The 26,054-nt window shown below is 39.8% G+C and overlaps 1 protein-coding gene and 1 non-coding gene across 4 annotated transcripts in view; both read left to right on the top strand.

Moving 5' to 3' along the window:
* Nucleotides 1-26,054, top strand: part of KCNMB4 (potassium calcium-activated channel subfamily M regulatory beta subunit 4) — a 110,088-nt gene that overhangs the window by 63,964 nt on the left and 20,070 nt on the right. Inside the window, exon 2 of one of the 3 annotated variants that reach the window (XM_024991777.2) lies at nucleotides 15,438-18,868. The exons of 1 other annotated variant lie outside the window; for it this stretch is intronic. In XM_024991777.2, the coding sequence (XP_024847545.1) occupies nucleotides 15,438-15,478 (41 nt within the window). In that variant the 3' untranslated portion in view covers nucleotides 15,479-18,868. Of the gene's footprint in view, nucleotides 1-15,437; nucleotides 18,869-26,054 lie in introns of those variants that run through there. One more of the 3 variants, NM_001192523.1, reaches the window with a different exon arrangement.
* Nucleotides 9,626-9,697, top strand: TRNAC-GCA (transfer RNA cysteine (anticodon GCA)). Its single transcript has one exon. It is a non-coding gene; the product is annotated as a tRNA-Cys (tRNA).

Here is a 26,054-nt window from a genome sequence, read left to right as displayed (position 1 = left end):
CAGTGGTAAGTGGGGCTAGCCCCACCCCAACTGACTGTCAGACCCTGCCTTATAAGATAGCCATCCTGCTTTGGAGGACTTGGCGCTTGCCCTGGCCTGCTGGTGGGGACATACTCCCCTAGCAGTAATAGGCTAGGGAAGACTCCAGAATGGCCCTCACCAGCACCAGTGTCCTCATGGTAGAATGAGCTCCCCAAAATGTCTCCTACCAGTGTCGGGGTCCCCAGGGGTAGTTCCAGTTGCTTTCTTCTCCAGAAGGCTCTCCAGGACCAGCAAGTGGGTTTTTCTAGGCTCCTTTCAAAGCACTGCCTCTGTGCTGGCACTCAGAGCATGATATTTCTTGTGCATCTTTAAGCACAGAGTCTATGTTTCCTATAGTGCTGAAGCTCTCCTGTGGTCAAGTCCCACTGTCTTCACTGCCAGATGTTCTGGAAGCTTGTCTTCTCAGTGCAGGACCCCCAAGCTGGGGAGCTCAGTGTGGTGCTCAGACCTCTCACTCTTTGGGAAGAGTCTTTGCGACTGTGATTATCTTTCTGTTTGTGAGTTGTCTACCCGAGCTTGTCGGAGAAGGAAATGGAAACCCATTCAAGTACTCTTGCCTGGAAAATCCCATGGACAGAGGAGCCTGGTAGGCTGCAGTCCATGGGGTCGCTAAGAGTCGGACACGACTGAGCGACTTCACTGTCACTTTTCACTTTCATGCACTGGAGAAGGAAATGGCAACCCACTCCAGTGTTCTTGCCTGGAGAGTCCCAGGGACAGGGGAGCCTGGTGGGCTGCCGTCTGTGGGGTCGCACAGAGTCAGACACGACTGAAGCGACTTAGCAGCAGCAGCCGAGCCTGTGGATTTTGACCATGTGTCAGCTCCATTCCTCCCACCCATCTTGTGTGGTTCCTTCTTTATATCTTTAGCCATGGAAAATCATTTCTGCTCGTCTTCACATTGTTCTCATGGATTGTTGCTCTGTAAATAGTTGTTATTTTGGATGCTTTTGGGAGAAGGTGAGCTCAGGGTCTTCCTACTCTGCCATCTTAGCCAATGACACTACCCTGTTCTTTTATTAAAGAATTGAGTATATTTTTCATATGAAAAGTGATTTATTTTTATTAGCTAGTTGTTTTTATTTTACCTATGGGTCTTCGTGGAGTTTTTTGGCTATACAAAATGTATACATTTCTATAATTGGATCATCCATATGTTCTCAATAGTTTCTATATTTCATGTCTTAGAAATTAGAGTTGCTAAATGTAGTGAACTGAAATACAAGAAACCCAGTTAAATTTTAATTTCTGATAAACAATTAGTAACTTTTTAGTATAAGTAAGTCCAGTAGAATACTTGGGACATATTTGTATCAAAAACTCCATTACAAAGACTTTTTGTTTTTCTCATTCCAATGTTATTTTTAAACATTCAGGTGTTCTTCTACAGCATTCATGGTTTTCAGTCCATCTGGAATTTTTCTTTTCTTTTTTGGTAAAGAATAAGATGGAGAACCAATGCCTTTTCCCCAAATGATCAGTATTGTCCCAACACAATTTATTGAATAACCCATCTTGCCCACGCTGATTTTTTTAAAATGGTATAGATTTTCACTTTAAAATTGGAACTACAAAGTAGGGTACACAGGTAAGAAAGAACTATTATGGGAATAGTTTGTCTTAAATAGAATGTAGATGTCTTCCTTTCTCTAGTTTATTTCTGTTTAAATCTTAAATTTAAGCACTCTGGCCAGAAAACACAGCTCTGTGTGAAATAAATAGCTTACCTGGTAATTCAGAGGCCCGCAAGCCAAGTTACCCCAAAGAACAGCTTTTCGTAGGAAAAGCTCAGAGGAAGTACTGGGCCAAAACCGTCATCCACTTCACAGGCTCGTCCCTCCTTTGTCAGGGAGCTGAACGTCATGCTCTCCAGCAGTCACAGTCACGGATACAGGTGACTCTTCCTGAACAATTCACAGAGGTGGGTGGAAAAGGGAAGGATTTCACGCAAATGGAATGCAGTCTTAGGTTTCTGCCTTAGAAACTATCTCGTTTAAATTATTTTTCCATTTTTTAAATGGAACAACACAAAGGATCTAAACAAAGACCTACTGCATAGCGCATGGAACTCTGCTCAAGGTTATATGGCATTCTGGATGGGAGGGGAATTTGGGGGGAGAATGGATACATGTATATATATGGCTGAGTCATACTTCACTGTTCACATGAAACTGTCACAATATTGTTAATTGGCTACACCCCAAAACAAAAACAAAAAGTTTTTTTAAAAAACAAAACAAACAACAAAAACAGAGGATTTATAATTATGCCAAGCTGAATGTAGGATAAAATCAATTCCTTGATTTGCCCTTTTTAAAGACAAAAAGTAATAAGATCCTCTTGGTTTGCAAGTCTTGACAGTATTCCCTCTTTTTTTCTTGAAAACGCAGGGGAGATTTTCTCAGGCAAGGATTACCCCTAATGACTTCAGGGTTTTTAAACTCAGGCTGGGAAAACAGACAGATGTACAAAAAATAATTACTACCTAGTGTGAATAAAAACTTAAAAGAAGCTTTTTACTCTGGGAGCACAAGATTGCCATGGTTTTCCTAGGCTTCTGCTTTAGAAGAACTGTATTGAGACAGTTACTTGTCTGGGCTGCATCTGTAGGGACAATCATCGTTAATGAGTAGGAAAATGTTTGCTAAATAAGCCCAACCACTATAATAATTTAATGTTGCTAAATGATGGCTTGGGATAAATTTAGGGGATAACTTCTGTTTGTGTTCCTAATCAAGCAACTAGTGTTACTGACCTTTTCCCCTTGCATATCTCTATTCAAGATACGTATACCAGAATGGAAAGTATAGTTGACCCTGAACAACACAGGTCTGAACTGCACAGGTCCACTTATACGTGGATTTTATTTCAATAAATACTGTGGTACCATATTATCTGCAGTTGGCTGAATCCGTGGATGAGCAACTTGGGATAGAATGGCTAACTGTAAAATTATATAGGGATTTTTGACTATGTGGATATTAGTACCCCTAAGCTCTGAGCTTTTCGGGGGCAATTGAAATCATTAGCTTGTTAAACGAATTCTCTTTCTTTTCTTTCTTTTTTTAAAATTTATTTTGACCTCACTGTATGGCATGCAGGATTTTAGTTCCCCCGCCAGAGATTGAAACCTTGCCCGCTGCAGTGGAATCACGGAGTCTTAAGCTCTGGACCTCCAAGGAAGTCTTCCTCTATCCTCTTTCTTCACACTGCTACCTTTAAGCCTGTCTGTATAGGACTGGAGTGATGACTACAAGGGGCAAAGAAGCCTGAGGGAAATGAGGTTATCTATACCAAAAGGAGTTCTAATTTGATTAAAAGAGTTTGCTATGACTTCAGCCTGGGAGTCTTAGACTGAAGAAGATATTTGTGGAAGATATGTTACTGCCAACATTTTAAAATCATTTTCTGAGTTGTCTGCCCCAAATTTGTAATGACAGTCGTTAATGATACCACCTCTTATGGAATGTTGAATGTTCACTATTAGGCAGCTATCTGCCTATATACCTCGAGTGCATTATCTCACTTACTCTTCAGGAGGACACTTTACAATAGATATTATTATACCCATTTTACAGGTGAAAAAATTAAGACTCAAAAGTATTAAGTATTTTTCTTCAGAACATGTAGTTAGCAAGTTGTAAAGCCTGTATTTAAGCCCAGGTTTTTCTAACTCAAGTTCATATGCTGAAAGATGGTGCTGTATTTGCAGCATTGCTTAGAACTCTCCATCAAGGTGGACTTAAAGTGTAATCTTTCCTATTTATAATTAATGTAACCCTTTATTGCTCCAAAATATTGCACCTGCCAGTTTGCTGTATATCCTGCCAAGGCTCAGTGCAGATTTTTCTTTCTGAAAAATGCAGGTTTGGGTCTTGATGTAATTTCCTCCATGAAGAATAGGCAAGCTGAGGAACAACTCTTATACAATTAAACATTACTATTGGACTTCCCTGGTGGTCCAGTGACTAAGACTCTGAGCTCCCAATGAAGGGAGCCCAGGTTCGATTCCTGGTCAGGGAACTAGATCCCACATGCTGCAACTAAAAATCCCATATGCTGCAGTGAAGACCGATGATCCCTCATGCCACATCTAAGACCCCATGCAGTCAAATAAATAAATATTAAAAAAATAAAACATTACTACTCCAGACAACCTAGAAGGGTGGGATGGGGTGGGAGGGAGGATCAAGAGGGAGGGGACATATGTATACCTGTGGCTGATTCATGTTGCTGTGTGGCAGAAACTAACACAACATTGTAAAGCAATTATCCTCCAATTAAAAATAAGTAAAACATTTACTCCTCTAAGTTCATCTAATTGGAGAAAACAGCTAAGAAAATATAAGGATGTTTATAACATTTATAGACCTATAATCGACCTTTCACCCTAATAGATGCCACCTCTGGAATAAAGCCGTGATGTCAATAGAATACCTCTTAAGCTTTTAAAAGCCCCTATCACAGGACTTCCCTGGTAGTACAGTGGATGAGAATCCACCTGCCAGTACATGGGTTTGATCCCTGGGTTGGAAAGTTTCCACGTGCCATGAAGCAACGAAGTCTGTGCACCTCAACTATTGAGCCCGTGCTCTAGAGCCCGGGCACTGTAAGTACTGAAGCCCGTGCTCCGCAGCAGGAGAAGCCATCACAATGAGAAACCTGGGCACCAGAACTAGAGAGTGTTCCCTACTCCCTGCGGCTAGAGAAAGCCCACATTCTGGAAGGAAGATACAGAGCAACCAAAAAAAAAAAAAAAAAAAGCCCATATCACAATATCATAGCTGAACACAAGTGGACAATAATGGGCTCACCATACAGCAAATCACCCTAAAGAATACTAGAAAGGGTCTGTATTCTGGTCCCCGTTTCCTACTGTAATTTATAGCAATAAGTTGATAGAGCTTCTGGATCAGCTGTTCAGGTGCCTTCCTGTGATTGTATAAGAAGATATACAATCCTGTATAAGAGAGGACAATTAACATGCTTCTGTCCTCTCTTGCCAAGTTCTTATGATTGCTTCAGACAGTAACTAAATAAACACATTGGTTAATTACTCTTAGTAAGGACAGCTCAATTATGCCAAAACCAAATTCAGTGTTTTTATTGGCTAATCTTCAACATCTATAGGTAGCAAACAATTTTTTAAAAAATCACTAATCAGTGGATCAAGTCAGTGTCTTCATGGGGTGCATTTTAATTTGGTCTTCTAGAAAGCAGGGGTATAGAGCCATGTGCTCTGAAACTTGAAACATTTGAGTTTCAATGTTGCTGAAAACAGAAACATTCAAGAATACTGGCATCAAACTGAAACATTTAAGAATACCCACATCAAAGTTTTCCAGATTAGGTATCAATGATTAAGTAAGAGTTCCTACCTGAAAATCTTATGTGCCATAGCCACCTCGCACCTGTGGCAATTCAACTGAATATTTGGATTGTTTTTATTTTATTCATTTATTTATTTTTGGTCCTGCTGCACAGCTTGTGGGATCTTATTCCCCAACCAGGAATCAAACCCAGGGCCCGGCCAAGTCTTAACCACTGAACTGCCAGGGAGTTATATCAACTGAATATTTGTCTATACATTAGAGACTTTTATAGAAAACTTTCAAACACTGAAGCCCAACTCCATGCAGACAAACTTCTCTGGGAATGAATACATGTCAGGTTCTTCAGTATTTGATATAAAATATGTTGTCACTTCAAAGTCAGGAATCTAACCTGACAGAAGACTCTCCTTTCAACCCATAACCAAGACTGCTTTTCAGTGATTTCAGTCTTGAATGATTTGCTCTTGTTGAACTACTTGGAAAACCAGACTGATACATTTGATATTTAAAAAGCATTGTTGGTAGGAGGTGTGGGTATGAGTGACAGGGAGGGCTTATCAGACGGTACAAAGAAACTTTGGCAGCAAGGGATACATTTACCAGCTTGATTTTGGCGATGGTTTCACAGGTGTGTACTGTGAAACTTGTCAGATTGTGTACTTTAAGTGTGTGTGGTTTGTTGATTTTGGCGATGGTTTCACAGGTGTGTACTGTGAAACTTGTCAGATTGTGTACTTTAAGTGTGTGTGGTTTGTTGTATGTATATTATACTACAGTAAAACTGGGAGTAAAATAATGTTTAGGTCAGGTATTACCAAATGTGAGTAATCATCAACCTCGCCTGGAAACTTATTTAAAACCTCAGGAGAACGGAGACCTTGAAATCAGTATTTGAAAACCCCTAACATGGTTTCATTAACCAGCTTTGTAAACCTGCTGTTAAGGGTCTTTAAATGTGTTGTACAGATTGCTTTGTGTAAAAATGCACACAACCTAATTCATGGAGGTTAGCCCTAGCAAAAAGTTCAGTCTGGCGAACTGACACACTTCCTTTTTTTTTATAATGACAATGTGTAACTCATCTCTGTTCTTTTTTCCTTGGGCACTGGGATGCTTGAGAGGTAAGTTCCACTTATGCTTTAAGGCAGGAGCTTTTCTTAGCCTGGAATTTCTGTTTTATCTCCATCCTAATTACATTGTACTTGTCCTTTACTGTCAGTTTAAAGATTTTATTGTATTTAAGTTTTTTTGTTTTTATTTTTATCTGTTTCAGATTTTTTTTTTTAAAGTAGGTCACGTTACCAATAATAAACAAGATTTAGAGCAGGAATAGATAGAATCTCTTCAAAAGGTTCAAAAGATGAAATCATGACCTTTTTTATGTCATTTGGCTATGCCACTCTACCAGAGGCCTGGCATATATGAACTGACATTATGCCTGCAGAATTATTCTGTGATAGTGATAATGATGAGGCATTTGTAGACTTTGAAATGAGATTTCATCAAAATACTTAAGTGCAATTTCCAGTAGTAAGGTAGCATATTCTTTTTCATAAAAATATGGGTAAAGCTTGGCAACTAAAATAATTTCCACTGTTTATTGTATACCTGATGTGTAACTGTACATAATTGATACATGCCTGTTCTAAGAAAGGTTTAATGAGTGCTCTAAAGACTCACAGAATTTTGCAAGATAAATTAGAAAGGTGTGAAGAAAATAAGACAAAGCATGAAAGGTCTGATTGGCACCAAAAAAGTCAACATAGTCTTGGTGGAGATGGGAAAATTTTAACGTTCTAGCGGCCCATATGAAAAGGAAATTTCTGTGCTCAGATAAGAAGTATGTGTGATCATAAATCAAGAAAGATCTCTGTTTCCTATAAGATCTTCATGGAGAAAGCACTTTGAAGGAGATCGTCTTGTCTTTCAGTGGGGACTGTTACCATCATATGATGTTAGTAAATTATAATGCAGTTTGGATTTTTATGTGAACTGGTTAAGATGAGTTTAAGAAATTTTCCAGTCCATTAACAAAAGAGATTGTCAACATTTTTTCTCCCTGTTAGCCAACAGAACAAGCATTGTGGGGTGGAAATCTCCTTTGGTGAGGAAAAGTCAAAGGGAATCAGTTTTTTATATTGAGGATGATACACACCAAATCTTTGTCTTCCTGTCTGGTATCACTAGGTCAGTTGCTAGGCTATAGGGTGCTTTTTTACCAATTAGAACAAAGGACTGCCCCCCCAACCCTAGGCAAATCTAGCATTCAGATCTAGATTTCCACCCCATCTCTCCTCCCATTGCCAGCCCTCTTGCTCCCCTCCTGTCTTATCTCAGGACAACTTTATTTTATTAAAAAAACATTTTTTTTTGATGTGACCACTTTTAAAGTCTTTATTGAATTTGTTACAGTATTGCTTCTGTTTTGTGTTTTGGTTTTTCAGTGGCAAGGCATCTAGGATCTTAGCTCCCTGACCAGGAATTGAACCTGCAACCCCTGTGTTGGAAGGCAAAGTCTTAACCTCTGGACAACCAGGGAAGTCCCCCAGGGCACATTTTGTGCAGTGCACATGTGCAAAAGTATGTGGCAGTCATGAAAATGGATTGAAGGATCAGTTTCAGAAATAGCCAGCTAAACAACCTCATGTTTCACCCTCATTTTTTTTAACTAATAGAATTTTTCACTGTGATTATTAAACTTTATTAGGTATTAGAATCACATAGAGCTTCTTAAAAATGCATATTTCTGGGTAACACAACCTCCAATTCTGATCTAGTAAACCAGGGATTGAAACCCAGGAAGCTATATTTCAACAAAAAGCAAGGTGATTGCAATTTGAGAAAAGCTGGCCAAGGAGTAAATAGTACAGGTTTAAAAGAGTTTCAAATAGATAGAGTTTCAATCGTTGTGTCATTTTAAGTTGTGTAAACTTGGGAAAACTAACCTTTCTTTCTTTATTTTTATTTTAACATTTATTTATTTGGCTGTACGAGGTCTTAGTTGCGGCATGTAGGGTCTAGTTTCCTGAACAGGGACCGAATCCAAGCCCCCTGTATTGGGAGTGTGGAGTCTTAGCCATTGGGCCACCAGGGAAGTCTGGGAAAACCAATTTTTCCTTGCCTCAGTTTCTTTGATTCTGAAGTTCCAATTAAAAATTCTTCCAGCACAGGGTTATTTTAAGGATGAAGTCAGATTAAATATTCTACCAGATACCTGGAGGGTAGTAAGCACATAATAAATGCTAGCTACTGTTTTCACAGTATACTTTCAAAGCTCTATTCAGGGTAAGTCCAACCCTTAGGAAAGTATTTTTAAGGGAATGCACAGACAGCACTCACTCTCATTTTATGATATTTGTCTGCACCCTCCTAGGGGCATAGAAGTGCTTTCCATTAGCATTTCTATACAACCCCAAAGAAATCTCTTGCTTCCTTCTTTGAAGTCTTCAGATACAAAGTAGTCATCCTTTTTTGTTTATTTTTGTTTTTTGCTTATTGCCTATATCCTCATCACCATGCTGATTTTAATACATAATATTCAGATCTCATCAAGCCATTTATCTAGTTTGCAAATGCTGAAAAGAATGATTCTTTTTTTTTTCCCCCAATGTTTCCCTTTAGTCTCACTATTATGGAATTACGGAAAGCTGAATTCTAAGTCCAAATCCCCTGGGGAAAAATTTTTGATAACTCATCTGAAGTCTGCCTCATAAAATTGCAGGTAGCTGGGGCAGAGTTGGGGATTCCCTTCCATTAAAGCAGTAACTGCCCAGTTTGAAAGAGCCAGACTTTATATCATGAAGACAATTTAGAGATAATCTCAGTAAAACCTAAAACTGAATGTGGATTTAAGCATTACTCTGCAGAGAAATAAGTTTTTCCTATAGTGGAGGAAAAACTGTTTTTCCTTATATCCATCTTAGGTTCATTTCTTGTGTATATGTGCATGCTCAGACTGATTCTTTGAGACACCATAAACTATAGCTCACCAGGCTCCTCTGCCCATGGAATTTTCTAGGCAAGAATACTGCAGTGGGTTGCCATTTCCTACTCCAGAGGTTCATTGTCTGGGGCCCTGTAAATTAGACTGAAAAAGTACTGATTAAACAGAGAAGTCTATTAACATGCGCACCATGTGTATACAAGGGAGCACTGAGAGATGAGATTCAAAGAGGTGGTTAGAACTTGGGCTTTTGGCATCTTTAAAAAAAAAAGAAAAGAAAGTGATAAATGATTAGAGAAGTTGGGCTTCCCTGGTGGCTCAGAGGTTAAAGTGTCTGCCTGCAATGCAGGAGACCCAGGTTCGATCCCTGGGTTGGGAAGATCCCCTGGAGAAGGAAACGGCAACCCACTCCAGTATTCTTTCCTGGAGAATCCCATGGAGGGAGGAGCCTGGTAGGCTACAATCCACGGGGCCACAAAGAGTCGGACACGACTGAGCTACTTCACTTTAAGATGAAGGAGAAGGACCTTGAGTTTCTAGGGCAGCATATTGTAGGGAGGTAAATATTTGAGGAGCTAATAGAAGATAAAATGCTGAGTTAATGAAGTTCATTTTATAGATTCTGTTGGTGCCATCCCTGGGCTATTAGGGTCTAGAGTTGTCTCCAGTGATTAACTTCTGTCCTTCCAGGAAGAGAAAGGCGGGGGATACCTTTACAAATTTATATCCTGCTTTCAGGCAAACAGGGAAAGTGTGGAGAGCTTTCCTTGAATATGATTCCTCTCAGTTGCCTTCATTTCAAAATAATCCTTATGCTAAAGTAGGATATTCTGTACCCTTCACTCCCATTGAAGGAGACCGTGGAGCATTTTAGGACCGTGTGAAATGGAAACAGACACTAGTTATTTTTAAAGAAACCAGGTACATTTTTATATAATATTTCTACCTCAAAGAAGGCATTTGAAGCGTTTATAAATTCAACATGGCTAACTCAAGTGAATGATGTTGTTTTGTCATTTGAAATATTAAAATCAAATTTTCCCCCAAGGGCTTTAGTAGGTGTGGAATGCTAAACAGTTTTTAAATAAAGCAAATATCTGGGCCCAGCAATTTCCAATTATTTTTTCTTTCCTCCTTTTATTCATTCTTTTTAGTAAATGTTTCTCAAACCGTGTTTCAGAAATAGGTTTAATGGTTCCAACCACCTTCATCTGTGCCTGTTTTCCTGGCCCAGTTGTACAGAACAGTGGTGCCTCTTACCTGCAGGTGGGGGATATGTTCCAAACCCCTAGTGAGGGAGTACTTCAAACTGAACCCTATACAGATATGTTCCAAACTCCTGGGGGGGAGTACTTCAAACTGAACCCTACGTAATACCTATGACAATTATAAATTAGACACAGTAAGAGAATATCTGAATTGCCAGTGTCACTACTCTTATGCTTTGGGGTTAATATTGAGTAAAATAGAGTGACTCAAACACAAGCCCTGCAATATCCTGACAGTGGATCTGATAACCGTGACAGCCACTGAATGACTATCAGATAGGATATTCTGGACAAAGGAATGATTTACATCATGGGTCGGACAGAGCAGGATGACTACTCATGGTAGAGATTCTACCATGACACTCAGCACAGCACACAATTTAAAGCTTGTGGATTGTTTATTTCTGGGACTTTCCATTTAATGTTTTCAGATCTCAGTTGATTCAAGGTAACTGAAACTATGGAAAGCAAAGCTACAGGTAGGGGGAGGGGACACCTGTATTGTGGTAAAGGATTCACAAGAATATTCTCAAGAATAATGTCTAGAAAAAGGAGAGAAAAGATACTCACTGAATTATTTTACTAGAAAATTAGCTGCAAAACACATTAATTATGGAAATCATATGCAAATTGATTAAATAGCATTAAAAATCCAAGTCCCCTTCCACCAACCTCCCCCTTTTTTAACTATTTCAGCCATGTATAATTACATAGTCCATGGTGTTAAGTACATTCACATTACTATATACTCACCTTTTGATGAAAAATCTAGATCATCTTTGTACAAATCTGCAGGAGTGGAACAACCCAAGAAAGAAGGGGAGGGAAGTAGAGGGGAACGGAAAGTAAGAAGGCAGGTAGGTAGGAATAAAGGTACGAAGGAAGGGAAGGGACTTCTCTGGTGGTCCAGTGGTTAAGAATCTGCCTGCCAGTGCAGGGGACGTGGATGGGTTCAATCCCTTGTCTGGGAAGATTCCACATGCTGCAGAGCAATTAAGCCCATGCACCACAACTGTTGAAGCCTGCGTGCTCTGGAGCCCATGTGCCACAACTGCTGAGTCCATGTGCTGCAGTTACTGAAGCCTGTGTGCCTAGAGCTTGTGCTCGACAACAGGAGAAGCCGCCACAATGAGAAGCCTGCACACTGCAGCTAGAGAGTAGCCCCAGTTCGCCACAACTAGAGAAAGCCCACAAGCAGCAATCAAGACCCAGTGCAGCCATAAATAAATCAAAAAGAAGGAAAGGAAGGAGGGTCACCCCAAGAGAGCTTTAGCTTTCACTTGCCTTACACACTTAGATGGAGAGTTTGACAGCTGTGAGCTCTCGTAGCTGAAAAAAGAACCATGGCAGTGCTATAGGTGGGATTTCAAAGACTGTAAAATATGACTCAAACTGTGTTGCACCCTATTTTTGGACCCAGGTCTCTAATTTTTTACATTGAAGGCTTGAAGTTTATTGAAATTTTGCATGGATAGCAAGACTGCAATTGGGATGGTTTTCCCTTGATCAGTGGGAAGCTGTTACTAAGCACCTTCTATATGCAGAATAACAGACAATGACACAATCAAGGGTCTTACAGGAGCAAAGGATATATACATTAATATAAATCACAATTCAGTGGTAGCAGAAGTCTTTTTCTAAAAAAAAAAAACTTTTTATATTATATTGGAGTATAGCAGATTAACACTGTTTTGATAGTTTCAGGTGGAGAGCAAAGGGAATTCAGCCATACATATACATGTATTCATTCTCTCCCAAACTCCTCTCCTATCCATGCTGCTATGTAATACTGAGCAGACTTCTCTGAATGGTAGCACAAGTCTTGAAGACAATGTTTTGGTATAGGAATTCAGAAAAAGGAGTAACTTCTGCAAGCTGGAATGATTTTTGCCTAATTGTTACAATGACTCTGCATTCACTTAGTTCAAATTCTAATTGAAATCAAATATCAATAAAAATCTCACTTTGTTTACAGAATTTGAAACACTATGCACAAAAAAGGGCAAGAATTATGTAATTTCAAAGCCAATCTGCCAAACCATTTTTATTAATGCTGCATGATGACTGCATTGTAGATAGAAGAGACATACCCAGCATTCTTTGTCAGTCTTCTGGGAAAATAGGTCTTGAATTATGAGAGCAGTGATTAGTGACAGCACCTCAGGAATGCCTTCTTCTGTATAATGCACTGCTTTTGTACTCTAAAGCTCCTGATGTTCTTGAGGGCAGTTGGACTGATTTTACTGCATTATTTTATTTTCTAGTGGAAGCATTGCTATTCCAGTATAACGGAACAAACTTTTCTGTGGATGAAATGAATGGAAATATTGGGTTGGCCAAAAAGTTCCCTCAGGCATTTCTGTACCATTTTATGGAAAAATATGAACGAACTTTTTGGTCAATCCAAAACCTTGAAAATGTAAACCTTTTGTATGAAAGCAAAATTCCCAATATCTCTTTCTAAGTGGCCAAAGATGATATATCATGGTTTGTGGAAGATATTGTTACTTCATGGGAATGAGACTGATGTTGGAATTGCAAAAAGAACTCCCACATTTCAAAATTTATCAAGAAAGTGGTCAGTGGTTTCAAATGAGAAAATGCATTAAATCCAACTATTCACTGTCTGTTCATGGTGAAGCTGACCCAAAGACTACACCATAGGTCTTCATGACTAAATTCAAATAGTGACTTTAGTTGACTTTTTATTAATCTATGTGAAATTTTTGTTAGAGAGTATGAGTGTTGATGCATAATTATTGCTTCTAATCTTTGATTCTAGTACACTTACACAAGTGTTTCTTTTTTAAAATTAACTTATTTATTTTAATTGAAGGATAATTACTTTACAATATTGTAATGGTTTTTGCCATTCATCAGTATGAATCAGCCATGGGCACACCTGTGTTCCCCCCATCCTGAACCCCACTCCCACCTCCCTCCCTACCCTATCCCTCTGGGTTGTCCCAGAGCTCTGGCTTTGGGTGTTCTGCTTCATGCATCGAACTTGCACTGGTCATCTGTTTTACATATGGTAATATACATGTTTCAGTGCTATTCTCTCCAATCATCCCACCCCCGCCTTCTCCCACAGAGTCCAAAAGTCTGTCCTTTACATCTGTGTCTCTTTTGCTGCCCTGCATATAAGATCGTCGTAACTGTCTTTCTAAATTCCATATATATATACGTTGCTGCTAAGTCACTTCAGGCGTGTCCTACTCTGTGCGACCCCATAGACGGCAGCCCACCAGGCTCCCCCGCCCCTGGGATTCTCCAGACAAGAACACTGGAGTGGGTTGCCATTTCCTTCTCCAATATATACGTTAATATACAGTATTCCCCTGGAGGAGGGCACAGCAGCCCACTCCAGTATTCTTGTCTGGAAAACCCCATGGACAAAGGGTTCGGTCCATCAATTGCAAAGAGTCAGACACGACTGAAGTAACTGAGCACATACAGTATTTGTCTTTCTCTTTCTGACTTACTTCACTCTATATAATAGGATCCAGTTTCATCCACTTCATTATAACTGACTCAAATGTGTTCCTTTTTATTAGCTGACTTTTTGTGTAAATTAAGATCATTTGGGAGGTACATGAAAAGATGCTCAACATCACTCATCATCAGGGAAATGCAAATCAAAAGCACAGTGAATATCACCTCATACCTGTCAGAATAAATCAAAGAGACAAAAATAATAAGTATTGGTGAAGATGTGGAGAAGGGAAAGGTTCACATACTGTTGAAGCCTTGCTTGGAGAATTTTGAACTTTACTTTGCTAGCGTGTGAGACGAGTGCAGTTGTGCAGTAGTTTGAACACTCTTTGGCATTGCCCTTTTTTGGGATTGGAACCAAAACTGTTTGTATACTGTTGAGGGGAGTGTAAATTAGTGCAACCACTATGGAAACAGTATGAAGTCACTATGGAAATAGTATGGAAATATTTCCTCAAAAAATTAAGGTTAGAACTATCATATGATCCAACAGTTTCACTCCTGGGTATTTATCTGATGAAAATGAAGACACTAAGTTGAAAAGATGTATGCATCTGGCATGTTTATTACAGCATTATTTACAATAGCCAAGACATGGCAGCAGCCTGTGTCCAAAAATTGGAGTAGCTAGAGAAACTGTGATTTTATATATATATATAAGTTACATAGACTATATAGTGGAACACTATTCATCCATAAAAAACACAAAATCTTGCCTTTTTAGACAACATGAATGGACCTTGAGGGTATTATGCTAAGTGAAATAAGTCAGAGAAAAACAAATGTCTTTATATGTGTCATATGATTTTACTTACATGTGGAATTATATCTAAATATATCAACACGTATAAACAACAAAAACAACAAAGAACCAAGTTTATAGATTCAGAGGTTAGATTGGTGGTTGCCAGAGGTGGAGTGTTGGGGAGGTGGGCAAAATGTGTGAAAGGGTAAAAAGCAAAACATCATTTGGGTCTGGTTTTGTTTGACAGCGCCAGCTCATAAGTAATTTTTAGACTGAGTCAGCAGACATTAAAGGATGAGTGAGAAAATGGAATATGTTAAGCAACTTAGAATGGGGGAAAATAATAGAAAAAGAGATCGCTGAACTTTTGACATTTCACATGTAAATCACATTATAAATAATATGCACCAGTTACTTGATTCAGGACCTCAGACCTTTCTGTAATGGATTTGAAGCACAAAATACAGTATTTATAGCCAGCGTGGAGTCTTCACTTTCGAGGATGGTTATACCCTTGGGGCTAGAAAGCAAGCTGAGCTCCACTTGTGAAGAGTTCTGCCATGCCCCGGCAGTTGACTGCTCTTTCTTTCCTCTTCTCCACTGTCTTGCAGACCAGATGACGTGCTCCTGCATCGCACGCATGACGAGATAGTCCTCCTGCATTGCTTCCTTTGGCCCCTGGTGACGTTCGTGGTGGGTGTTCTCATTGTGGTCCTGACCATCTGTGCCAAGAGCCTAGCAGTCAAGGCAGAAGCCATGAAGAAGCGCAAGTTCTCTTAAGGGGAGTCGGCTCGTGGGAAGTGAAGCCCAGCAGCTGCTCTCGTCTGCACACATCTACCTGCAGAGCCTGCTTCCCGGCCCAGGAGATGGAAGGGGCTGTGAGAGGTCTCCGAGAGGCTCCCCCTCAATGACAGCAGAAGCAGGCACAACTGGAAGACCTGGACCTCGTCGATTGTTTTCCACATGTCGTAGCAATAGCTGCAGGGTCAAGCTCTGAGCTGTATGGAGTATCTGTTTCAGAAATCCTATAGAAGTTAATTTTCTTCGGGGAAGTAACAGTATATAATTGTACAGTGTAGAATACAAACTATTATGATTTATGCTACCTAAAAATATTAAAATAGAGTGGTCTGTGTTCTTTTCTATTTCCTTTTTTATGCTTTGAACACCAGGGTTTTAAAAAAGGGTCTTATGGGTTTCATTTGATTTTGCTAGGTGAAACTTTTACTTGGACACAGGGATTCCTGCACAAATCTTGACCTCACAATGTAACCCCCAGTCTCTAGTATGAAAGAGTACCTTTAGACTCCTATTTGAAAAGGAAAAACTGCATTATTAGTCTCCAGTCACTTCTGTGACTCTCCAACAAGGAACCCTCAAAGAGGAAAACATTCTCCCTACACTCCATTGTTTCTCACCAGATTAGTTCTTAAGTTAGGGAGGTGATTCTGAACAAGGCCTGTCCTAGCTCTAAGAGCACTGTGCCTCGTTATTCATCTGTTCAGGTTATTTTTGATGGATTTTTGTCTCTCTGCAGTAGAATGTACGTGATGTGAAGGACACATTTCAGCTTAGTTAAATGCTGTTTTCATTTTTCTTTTAGGTCAGGAAAAAAATGATCAAAATCAGTTAATTTTATTTTCTTTGTCCTTGCCTTGATGTTTTCAGTTTTCAAATGAGAATATTGCTGCAGTTGTTAATGTTTGCCTAGACAAGCCTGGAGATGCAAGCCAGCTCACATCACTCTGCTGCTGAGCTCTCTGTGCCTTTATCAAAAGTTCATGGAGGAGACGATACTTCTTTGCATCTGTTCATAAACTCAGATTCCAAATATCAATCACATCTAAGTGACTATCTAAGCTCCTCTAGTTATTTACTGTGTAGAATCAAACCTTTGCTTACAAGAGATGTACAAATTTGGGGTTGAGGAAAAACTGACAACATACACTCTCTTTGCTTTCTTCTTATATTCTTCAGATGCGTTTCTGTTAGAATAAAGCCAAATTGGAATGTAAGGACAAGCTTCCCTCAATTATTTTGCTCAGCATTCTAAGAAAGATAATACTAGTGGCTTGATGATTTCCTAACTTTGGGTCCACATAGCAATGTTTTCTTAAATTTAAAACTCAACTAACTGAAAGAGCCGTTGTCATCTGTGGAAGACTAGGGTGTTGGATGAATAAGATATTTTTCTTCCAATTCAAGTGTTGCAGAGTTCACTGTGAAAAAGGCCTTGAACACACTATTTATGACATCCTTTGAGGCAGCTACAGTGCCTTGACTTCAATCCCAGTTTTCTGTTGCAGCATCCCTGTTGTCTCAGCAACAAAGTGAACCATTCTGAAGCACAGACTAACCTGAAACTGGGGCTCAGAGAAAGTCAACGTCCTTGCATTACGTTGTGGGAGATGTATTGTGTAGGTGAAGTCTCTTTATCCATTTTATTTAAATCCAATAATCTGTAATTCATTGATTACAGGGAATTGATAAAAACAGTGCGTGAACATACGTGTTGGTAAGGGAAGTTGATATATATTGATGTGAGTTTTTATTTACCAGTTTTTTACTCATCCATTTATATTAAATAAATGCTTCTATTTAGGCTCAAAGAGTATACCTGGTTATATTCTGTAGGTTGATTTTTGGAAAAAAGGAGAAGCATGCTGAATTACTGAGTTCACATATAGTTTTAAAGTCTTCCTTGCTTGTAGCCAGTTAAATTTGAGGTACTTTATTTATACTTATCATTAAAGATGAAATTCAGTGGAACAGCATTTTTAAGATCACAGAAGACAAAGAAGCTTAACTTCTAAATACTTCAACTCTCTTTTTTGTAAATATAAATTAGTAAATGGTATAAGCTGCTGGAACAGAAATCCCCAAATATGATGACTCATGTAAGACAGAAGTTTCTTTCTTTCTCATATGGCAATCCAGAGGCAATTAAGAAGTCATCCAGGTCAGGGAGGGCAGGTCTGTTTCTTAAGGTAATCAAGGAACCCAAGTTTGTCTACTTTGTCCTCTCATTACTAAAGGTGTTATTCATCTAATGGTCAAAGCTGGCTCAAAGATACACACCCATTCTGCAGACCATGAAAAGAGAGCAATTTGGGAGCTAGCTATTGGGTTGACCAAAAGTTCATTCTGGTTTTTTCATAAGGTGTTAACCTTTTGGAGAAATCTGTACAAGCTTTTTCGGCTAACCCAAAGCTTCCTTTTAAGGAAGTTCCAGCCATCACTCTGCTCATAGTCCATCAGTGAATACCGATTACATAAATATACCTAGCTTCAAGGAAGACTGGGACACGTTGTCTCCAGATAGATGGACATATGTCCTATTAAAGCTCCAGGTAAAAAGGAAAAGGGGAGAATGATACTAGAATTAAAGACAGGAATGATGCGCGGCTGTCAGTGGCCCATGCTACAGTGGAAATCTGGGCAGGGATGACAAAGATCTGTTGCCCTGGCAGGATGTACAGTCCTTGGTTAGACCTTGAATCTTCTCTCTGGGAGAAACTCCCTTGTCCACTGTCCTCTCTGGCCTCCACTTTGACTTCTAGGAGATTCTTGCTCATCAGACTCCATAGCCACATCTGAAGCTTTTGGGAGTCATCACAGCTATTGCAGGCCCCCACCTGCTGGTGCAGATTTGTAGAGTAGACCTAGATTTCTTTAGAGACTGAACAGATGTAGATTTTTCAAGTTTATAGGGTTGATGTTTAATTGACTGCAGTAAGGAGTCTGACTCTATTTTTGATGTTGGGATGCTAACAGCTTTCCCTTTCTGCTCCCCTTTTCCTTTCCCCTTCTGCTCCATATCTGGGCAAGCTGATTAGTGAGCCTGGGTACCCCCTCCTTTGGACTGGGTGGGAAGTTCAAGTCATACAATCCCTGGCCTGCTCTCAGGAACCCTCTCCCTGCCCCACACCCTAAGAATAATAAAGCCAACCCAGTCAAGTCATTTTTGGATCTGCTTGGGAACTGCTCCACTCTCCTAGAAAGTCTCATTCATTATGTGAATAATAAACCTTTTCATACCCTCTTGATGTGTCTATGGTTATTAGTCTCAACATCCAAACCAAATTTTGGGTAATGGGTTTTCATGTGGCCTCTGAAGGGGTGCTTACAACATTGGTGATGAAATTTCATCAAAGCATGGTTTTGGTTTTTTTGCTTTTAGCTGTGTTAGTTCACACAAAAATATTCATAGCCAAAGAGCTACCTCTTGTTATACTTCTTAAGGCAGCGGCATCTTATTTACCAGTCTCTGTGCTTGGCCCATGTCTCCATCCCTCAACTGAGTCGCAGCCACTTTGAAGCCTTCTGGAAAACCGGGTTTAAGTGAGAATACAGCACCCTTTAGCTGGTCTTTTCTGCTCAGCTGACTTCCCTTGTCTGGCCAGTAATATTGGGATGCTCAGTGGAGACTTTTAGAGAGACTGCATAATAATTTGCTTTTTGGTGCATAGAAATGGTTGGGCTGCAGGATATAGTCTTAGTTCCTAAAACAAGGCTGAATTACCTACTTGTAAATCATTTTTCTTGTTTCACTATTTTTCATAGTTCCTTGCCAAAAAACAGCAATAAAGCAGCCAATGCACATCATCACTCTGCTTTTTTTTTTTTTTTTAATTAACTGTTGTTGTTTTAAATATTTATCGATTGATTTATTTTTGGCTGTACTGGATCTTTGTTGCTGCATGCAGGGTTTCTCTAGTTGCGGAGAGCAGGGGCTACCCCAGTGGTAATACGAGGGCTTTAGTAGTTGTGGCTTGAGGGCTCCAGAGCATAGGCTCAGTAGTTATGGTGCCCAGGCTTACTTGCCCTGCGGCATGTGGGATCTTCCCTGACCAGGGATCAAACCCTTGGCCCCTGCATTGCAAGGTGGATTCTCAACCTCTGGACCCCAGGGAAGTTCCACTCTGCTTTTTTCTAACTACTTGCCACAAAGCTATAGGTTTGCCTTTTAAGTCATCACAAGCACCAGTTTTATCTAATGGTTAGCCAAAGCACAACAAGGGTCTCTAATTTTCCATCCTGTAATATCTATTTCCTTGCTGCCTGGCAACAGTACATAGCCACAAATTTTGTTATGACAGGGATATAATTTACGTTGCCTTTCTCTCTTTTTTTATGGAGTATAGTTGCTTTACATTGTTGTGTTAGTTTCTGCTGTACAACAAAGTGAATCAGCTATAGTATACATATACCCCTTCCCTCTGGAGCCTCCTTTCCATCCCACCCCTCTAGGTCATCACAGAGCATTGAGCTGAGCTCCCTGTGCTACATAGCAGCTTCCCACTACCTATTTTTCACATGATAGTCTATATATGTCAAGCCTAATCTCCCAATTCATTTCACCCTCTCCTTCCCTCACTGTGTCTACACATCTGTTCTCTCCTAGAGTCTGTCATACAGAGCGAAGTAAGTCAGAAAGAGAAAAAACAAGTATCGTATATTAACGCGTGTATGTGGAATCTAGGAAAATTGTACAGTTAAACCTAGTTCCAAGACAGGAATAGAGACGCAGACATACATTGCCTTTTTCTGAGTGGTCTCATCTGATGATCTCAGCTGGTGATTCCCACATCTATTCTCTCCTGCCCTTTCCTGTTTTGAGCTCTGAATGTATTTGCAATAGTTTCAATGCATTCTTTATTAAGCATAGTGATGGGTAGACAATGCAATGATGACAAATAATGCTGGTGGCTCAGATGGTAAAGAATCTGCCTGCAATGCAGGAGACCTGGGTTCGATCCCTGGGTCGGGAAGATCCCCTGGAGAAGGAAATGGCAACACACTCCAGTATTCTTACCTGGAGAATCCCATGGACAGAGGAGCCTGCTGGGCTACAGTAAATGGGGTCGCAAAGAATCCAACACAACTGAGCAACTAACACTTTCAATGCGACAAAATATTACCAAACCATATGGATAAGGAACCATTTCCTGGCCCAGATAATTTGTCCAGAGAATTTACTGAAATAAACCAATCCATTGTAACAACATTTTCCTAACATCTCAGTGTTCCTAGCACATGCTCTACAGTTCAGATGTACCGGTCCTGTCCCACAGCTTAGACCTCGCTTTTCACCATGTTTGTAAATCTGTTTCTTACTCATCAGATCTGTGCTTAAATATTGATTTTTCCTAGAAGCGTTCCCTAAATCCTATTTAAGTAGATTTCTCCTGTCATCATCTTCCTCTCCATCCTTCTTTCTTCCTTTGTGGTACCTATTACTGCTTATACTTACCTGTTTACTTATCTATTCTTTCTCTCTTCCGTTAGATGATAAGATCCATAAGAACAGTGTTGGTGGAATAATTTTCCCCACGACTGGCATAGTGCCTGACACATTAAGATGCTAAATAAATGAATAAGTGCTCCCCAGATCCATTACGTCCTTTGTACACATTGTTTCCATGTCCTTTCCAACAAGAAACGTATTGATCTTTCTATCCATAACAACAATGATAATAATGCCCAATTAACTCTTATTAAGTGGTTTCCATGTGCGTCTAAATGCCTTGTCTAACATTTTTCTAAGTTCTTCATCAAAGCTGCACAGACGTTTAGCATAGTACCCAGGGCATAATTAACCCTGGAAAAATTAAAATTAATGAATAAACAAATAAATGTTGCAATTTTAGCCTTTAAATGAAAAGTTATAAAACAGATACACTAATGTTTTTGTATATAAATATTATATGCAACCCATTAAACAAATGAAAAGAAGAATAATCACTCCATTCATTATCAAATTATCCTAAAACTGAAGAAGCTTATTACAACAAGTATTTATTATCTCATATCATTCCTGAAAGTTAGGAATCAGGAAGTAGCTTAACTGTAATTCTAAATTATTCCTGGTGAAATCTCACCACTTAGAAAGATAAGTGCATGGGTTAGGGTTATAGTGGAATAAATTCAGAAGCAGGGGTCCAGAAGAATGATAGTGGGGAGCTTCTGATAACACAATTGTTCATTAGACGGGCACCTTAGAACAAAAAATGAGCAAAGTTCAATCATCTGTGTTTTTTGATTAACATGAAGAAGCTTCCAAAGAAGTCACTGGAATAGATTTTTAAATTTTATTATTATTAAAAAAATTTTGGCCTCACTCTGCAGCATGTAGGACCTTATTTCCCAGACCAGGGATCAAACAAGCACCCTCTGCATTGGAAGGTGGAGTTTTAACCACTGGACCACCAGAGAGGGGCTTCCCTGGTGGCTCAGTGGTAAAGAATCCACCTGCAATGCAGGAGAAGCAGGTTCAATCCCTCCGTTTGGAAGATTCCCTGGAGGGGGAGATGGCAACCCACTCCAGTATTCTTGCCTGGAGAATCCCTTGGACAGAGGAGCCTAGTGGGCTACAGTCCATGGGATCAGAAAGAGTTGGACATGACTGAAGTGACTTGGCACCACACCGCCACCAAGTCCCAGGAATAAACTTTTTGATAGTGCTCAGTTCAGTTCAGTTCAGTCAATCAGTAGTGTCTGACTCTTTGCGACCCCATGAACTGCAGCACGCCAGGCCTCCCTTTTCATCACCAACTCCCAGAGTTCACTCAAACTCCATTGTCCTGACTCCATTGTCCATTAAATCGGGGATGCCATCTAACCATCTAATCCTCTGTCGTCCCCTTCTCCTCCTGCCTTCAATCTTTCCCAACATCAGGGTCTTTTCAAATGAGTCAGCTCTTCACATCAGGTGGCCAAAATATTGGAGTTTCAGCTTCAACATCACTCCTTCCAATGAACACCCAGGACTGATTTCCTTTAGGATGAACTGGTTGGATTTCCTTGCAGTCCAAGGGACTCTCAAGAGTCTCCTCCAACACCACAGTTCAAAAGCATCAATTCTTCGGCACTCAGCTTTCTTTATAGTCCAACTCTCACATCCATACATGACCACTGGAAAAATCATAGCTTTGACTAGACAGATCTTTGTTGGCCAAGTAATGTCTCTGCTTTTGAATATGCTATCTAGGTTGGTCATAACTTTCCTTCCAAGGAGTATGCGTCTTTTAATTTCATGGCTGCAATCACCATCTGCAGTGATTTTGGAACCCCCCCCCCGCCAAAATAAAGTCAGCCACTGTTTCCCCATCTATTAGCCGTGAAGTGATGGGGCCAGATGCCATGATCTTCATTTTCTGAATGTTGAGCTTTAAACTTTTTCACTCTCCTCTTTCACTTTCATCAAGAGGCTCTTTAGTTCTTCTTCACTTTCTGCCACAAGGGTGGTGTCATCTGCATATCTGAGGTTACTGATATTTCTCCCGGCAATCTTGATTCCAGCTTGTGCTTCATCCAGCCCAGCGTTTCTCATGATGTACTCTGCATATAAGCTAAATAAGCAGGGTAACAATATATAGCCTTGATGGACTCCTTTTCCTATTTGGAACCAGTCTGTTGTTCCATATCCAGTTCTAACTGTTGCTTCTTGACCTACATACAGGTTTCTCAAGAGGTAATAAAAATGCTCTGAGTGTGTTAGTCACTCAGTCATGTTTCTTCGTGACCCTATGGACTGTAGCCCGCCAGGCTCCTCTGTCATGGAATTCTCTAGGCAAGAATACTGGAGTGGGTAGCCATTCCTTTCTCCAGGGGATCTTCCCAACCCAGGGATCGAACCCAGGTCTCCTGCACTGCAGGCAGATTCTTTACCATCTGAGCTACTAGGGAAGCCCAAAAATGCTCTGAAGGGGGACCTAGTACCAATTTAGCCCTCTACTCTTAAATTCACAGGTTGAAATTTCTTTAACTATTGAATGACAGTTTTGCCAAGAAATTTTTGATAATGGACTCTGGGAGAAGAAAGTTTTTCTCAACACTATTAGGGTCCTTGGTTGGGTCTGAAAATTAAACTGACAAGACAGATTAACACATTTTATCAAATTTTTACATGTACCTGAGAGCCTTCACAAAGGAATGAAGGCCTGAGAGATGACTAGTGTAGGAAGCTTTTATAGCTTTTAGACAAAGAAACAATTCATTTGTGAAGAATTGACAAGACAAGGGGATTTGGCTTAAATGTAGTAAACGATGAATGATAACTAGGAACATAAGGGTTAGCTTAACAAAGTTTGTTGGTGCAGATTTCTTTTCCCCAAATGTTTTCCTTCTTCCTGGTACAGGGAGGGTACCTTTTATAAGGGAAATTTATATCTTGCTTTTAGGGGAGAAGGACAAGTGAAGGGGAGGTCAGAGTTACCTTCTTGCTTCTGCTGTTTTCTCAGACTCTTTCATCTCAAGACACTTAATATGCCAAGGTGCCATAGCACATCCTGAACACCAGCTGGATGCTACAATACCAGGCTGAAATTCAGTGGGTGAGAATATAGACCTGCTTAGGACCTCGGAGTCATAAATAAAATAGCCTTTCCTTACTTCCCTGTGATACTCAACCCAAGTGCTATTTTATCATGGGTTTACATATTTTAGACTTATAAATCTGTGTTATGAGTATAAATCTGCTTTCTTTAGTAGTTCCTTAGTTTAGATTGAAATAGTTAATTGTACTCACCCTTTCCTGGAAAACTCAGCAATATGTCTTGACACTTATGCTTCAGTGATTTAATGAAGTGCCCTCCTGCTTTTTTTTTTTTTCATAAGACCCTACATTTTGGATCTTAACTTTCCTTGCAATTCTATTACTCAATACGTGGATGACCTCTTAACCTCTTATTAGATTCTGAAGATGAGTTGAGCTCTCTCAATTAATTTCATTAATCTTCTTAAGAGTTTTAACTCAAAAAGGGCTTTAAGTTAGAAGGAACGTTATAATTTTGTCAGAACAAAATATATCACCTATGACAAGATCTATCCTAATGTGGATTTACTGAGTTAGCTTCATTTTGGACAGACTAAAAACCATTCAAAAATTTTCCAGGAAAATTATTCAGACTTAATTCAGAGTAAATTAAGAGGCTTTCTGAGGTCTGATAGCCATTGCAGGCAGTTAGTTAGCAGCTGTTCTAAAATCACCAGATCTCTTTGTGATTTGATCAAGTTATTGGGAATCAAGTCTCTGCCTTGGAACCTAAATGTGAGCTGGCATTTTGTGATTTTAAAATTAGCTTTTCAGATGCAAACTATTATATATAGGATGGGTAAACAAGGTCCTAGTGTATCATACAGGGAACTGTATTCAATATCCTGTGGTAAACCATGATGGAAAAGAATATGAAAAAGAATATGTGGGTAGACACACACACACACACACATATGTATACAACTCAATTGCTTTGCAGAAATTAACACAGCATTGTAAATCAAGTATACTTCAATAAAATAAATTTTAGAAAAATAAAGTGATTAGCTTTTTGGCATCTTCTTACACTGGGTCAGCTTAATATCTTAAGCCTTTCTACATAACCATGCATAAACAATCTGGACAAACCTTTATGATTTTCACTCAGTTTCATGTTATTTATCAGAGAAAAGTTTTCTATAGTTTTTCTCTTGACCCTATGTTAAAAGTTCTACTTCCTGGTTGTAGGTTAATAGTCACTGCAGCTAAATTGGTAAGAAAGTGAAGTCACTCAGTTGTGTCTGACTCTTTGCGACCCCATGGACTGTAGCCTACCAGGCTTCTGCCTCCATGGGATTTTCTAGGCAAGAGTACTGGAGTGGGTTGCCATTTCCTTCTCCAGGGGATCTTCCTGACCCAGAGATTGAACCCAGGTCTCCTGTACTCTAGGCAGATGCTTTTACTGTCAGCCACCAGGAAAGAAATTGGTAAAGGCTACTGCTAACTAAGTCCTCCTTCCTTCTCATGATATACAATCATTGTCGCCTACTAAAAAGACTGGAGAAGGCAATGGCACCCCACTCCAGTACTTGTGCCTGGAAAATCCCATGGATGGAGGAGCCTGGTGGGCTGCAGTCCATGGGGTCGCTGGAGTCGGACATGACTGAGCGACTTCACTTTCACTTTTCACTTTCATGCACTGGAGAAGGAAATGGCAACCCACTCCAGTGTTCTTGCCTGAAGAATCCCGGGGACTGGGGAGCCTGGTGGGCTGCTGTCTATGGGGTTGCACAGAGTCGGACATAACTGAAGCAACTTAGCAGCAGCAGCAAAAAGACACTCTATTTCTTAGCAGGTAGACTTACCTCATGAAATTCTATTATTTTCTCCCTCACTCATTTTCTTCCTTGATAGTAATGCTTGAAATCCTGCTCATTTCCTTCTTTTGTCAGAAGGAATAATTTATGACTAC

The sequence above is a fragment of the Bos taurus genome, chromosome 5 (assembly GCF_002263795.3).
Source record: "Bos taurus isolate L1 Dominette 01449 registration number 42190680 breed Hereford chromosome 5, ARS-UCD2.0, whole genome shotgun sequence".
Lineage (NCBI taxonomy): Eukaryota > Metazoa > Chordata > Mammalia > Artiodactyla > Bovidae > Bos > Bos taurus.
The sequence above is the reverse complement of the archived record's forward strand: the minus strand, read 5'-3'. Positions and strand labels throughout refer to the sequence as shown.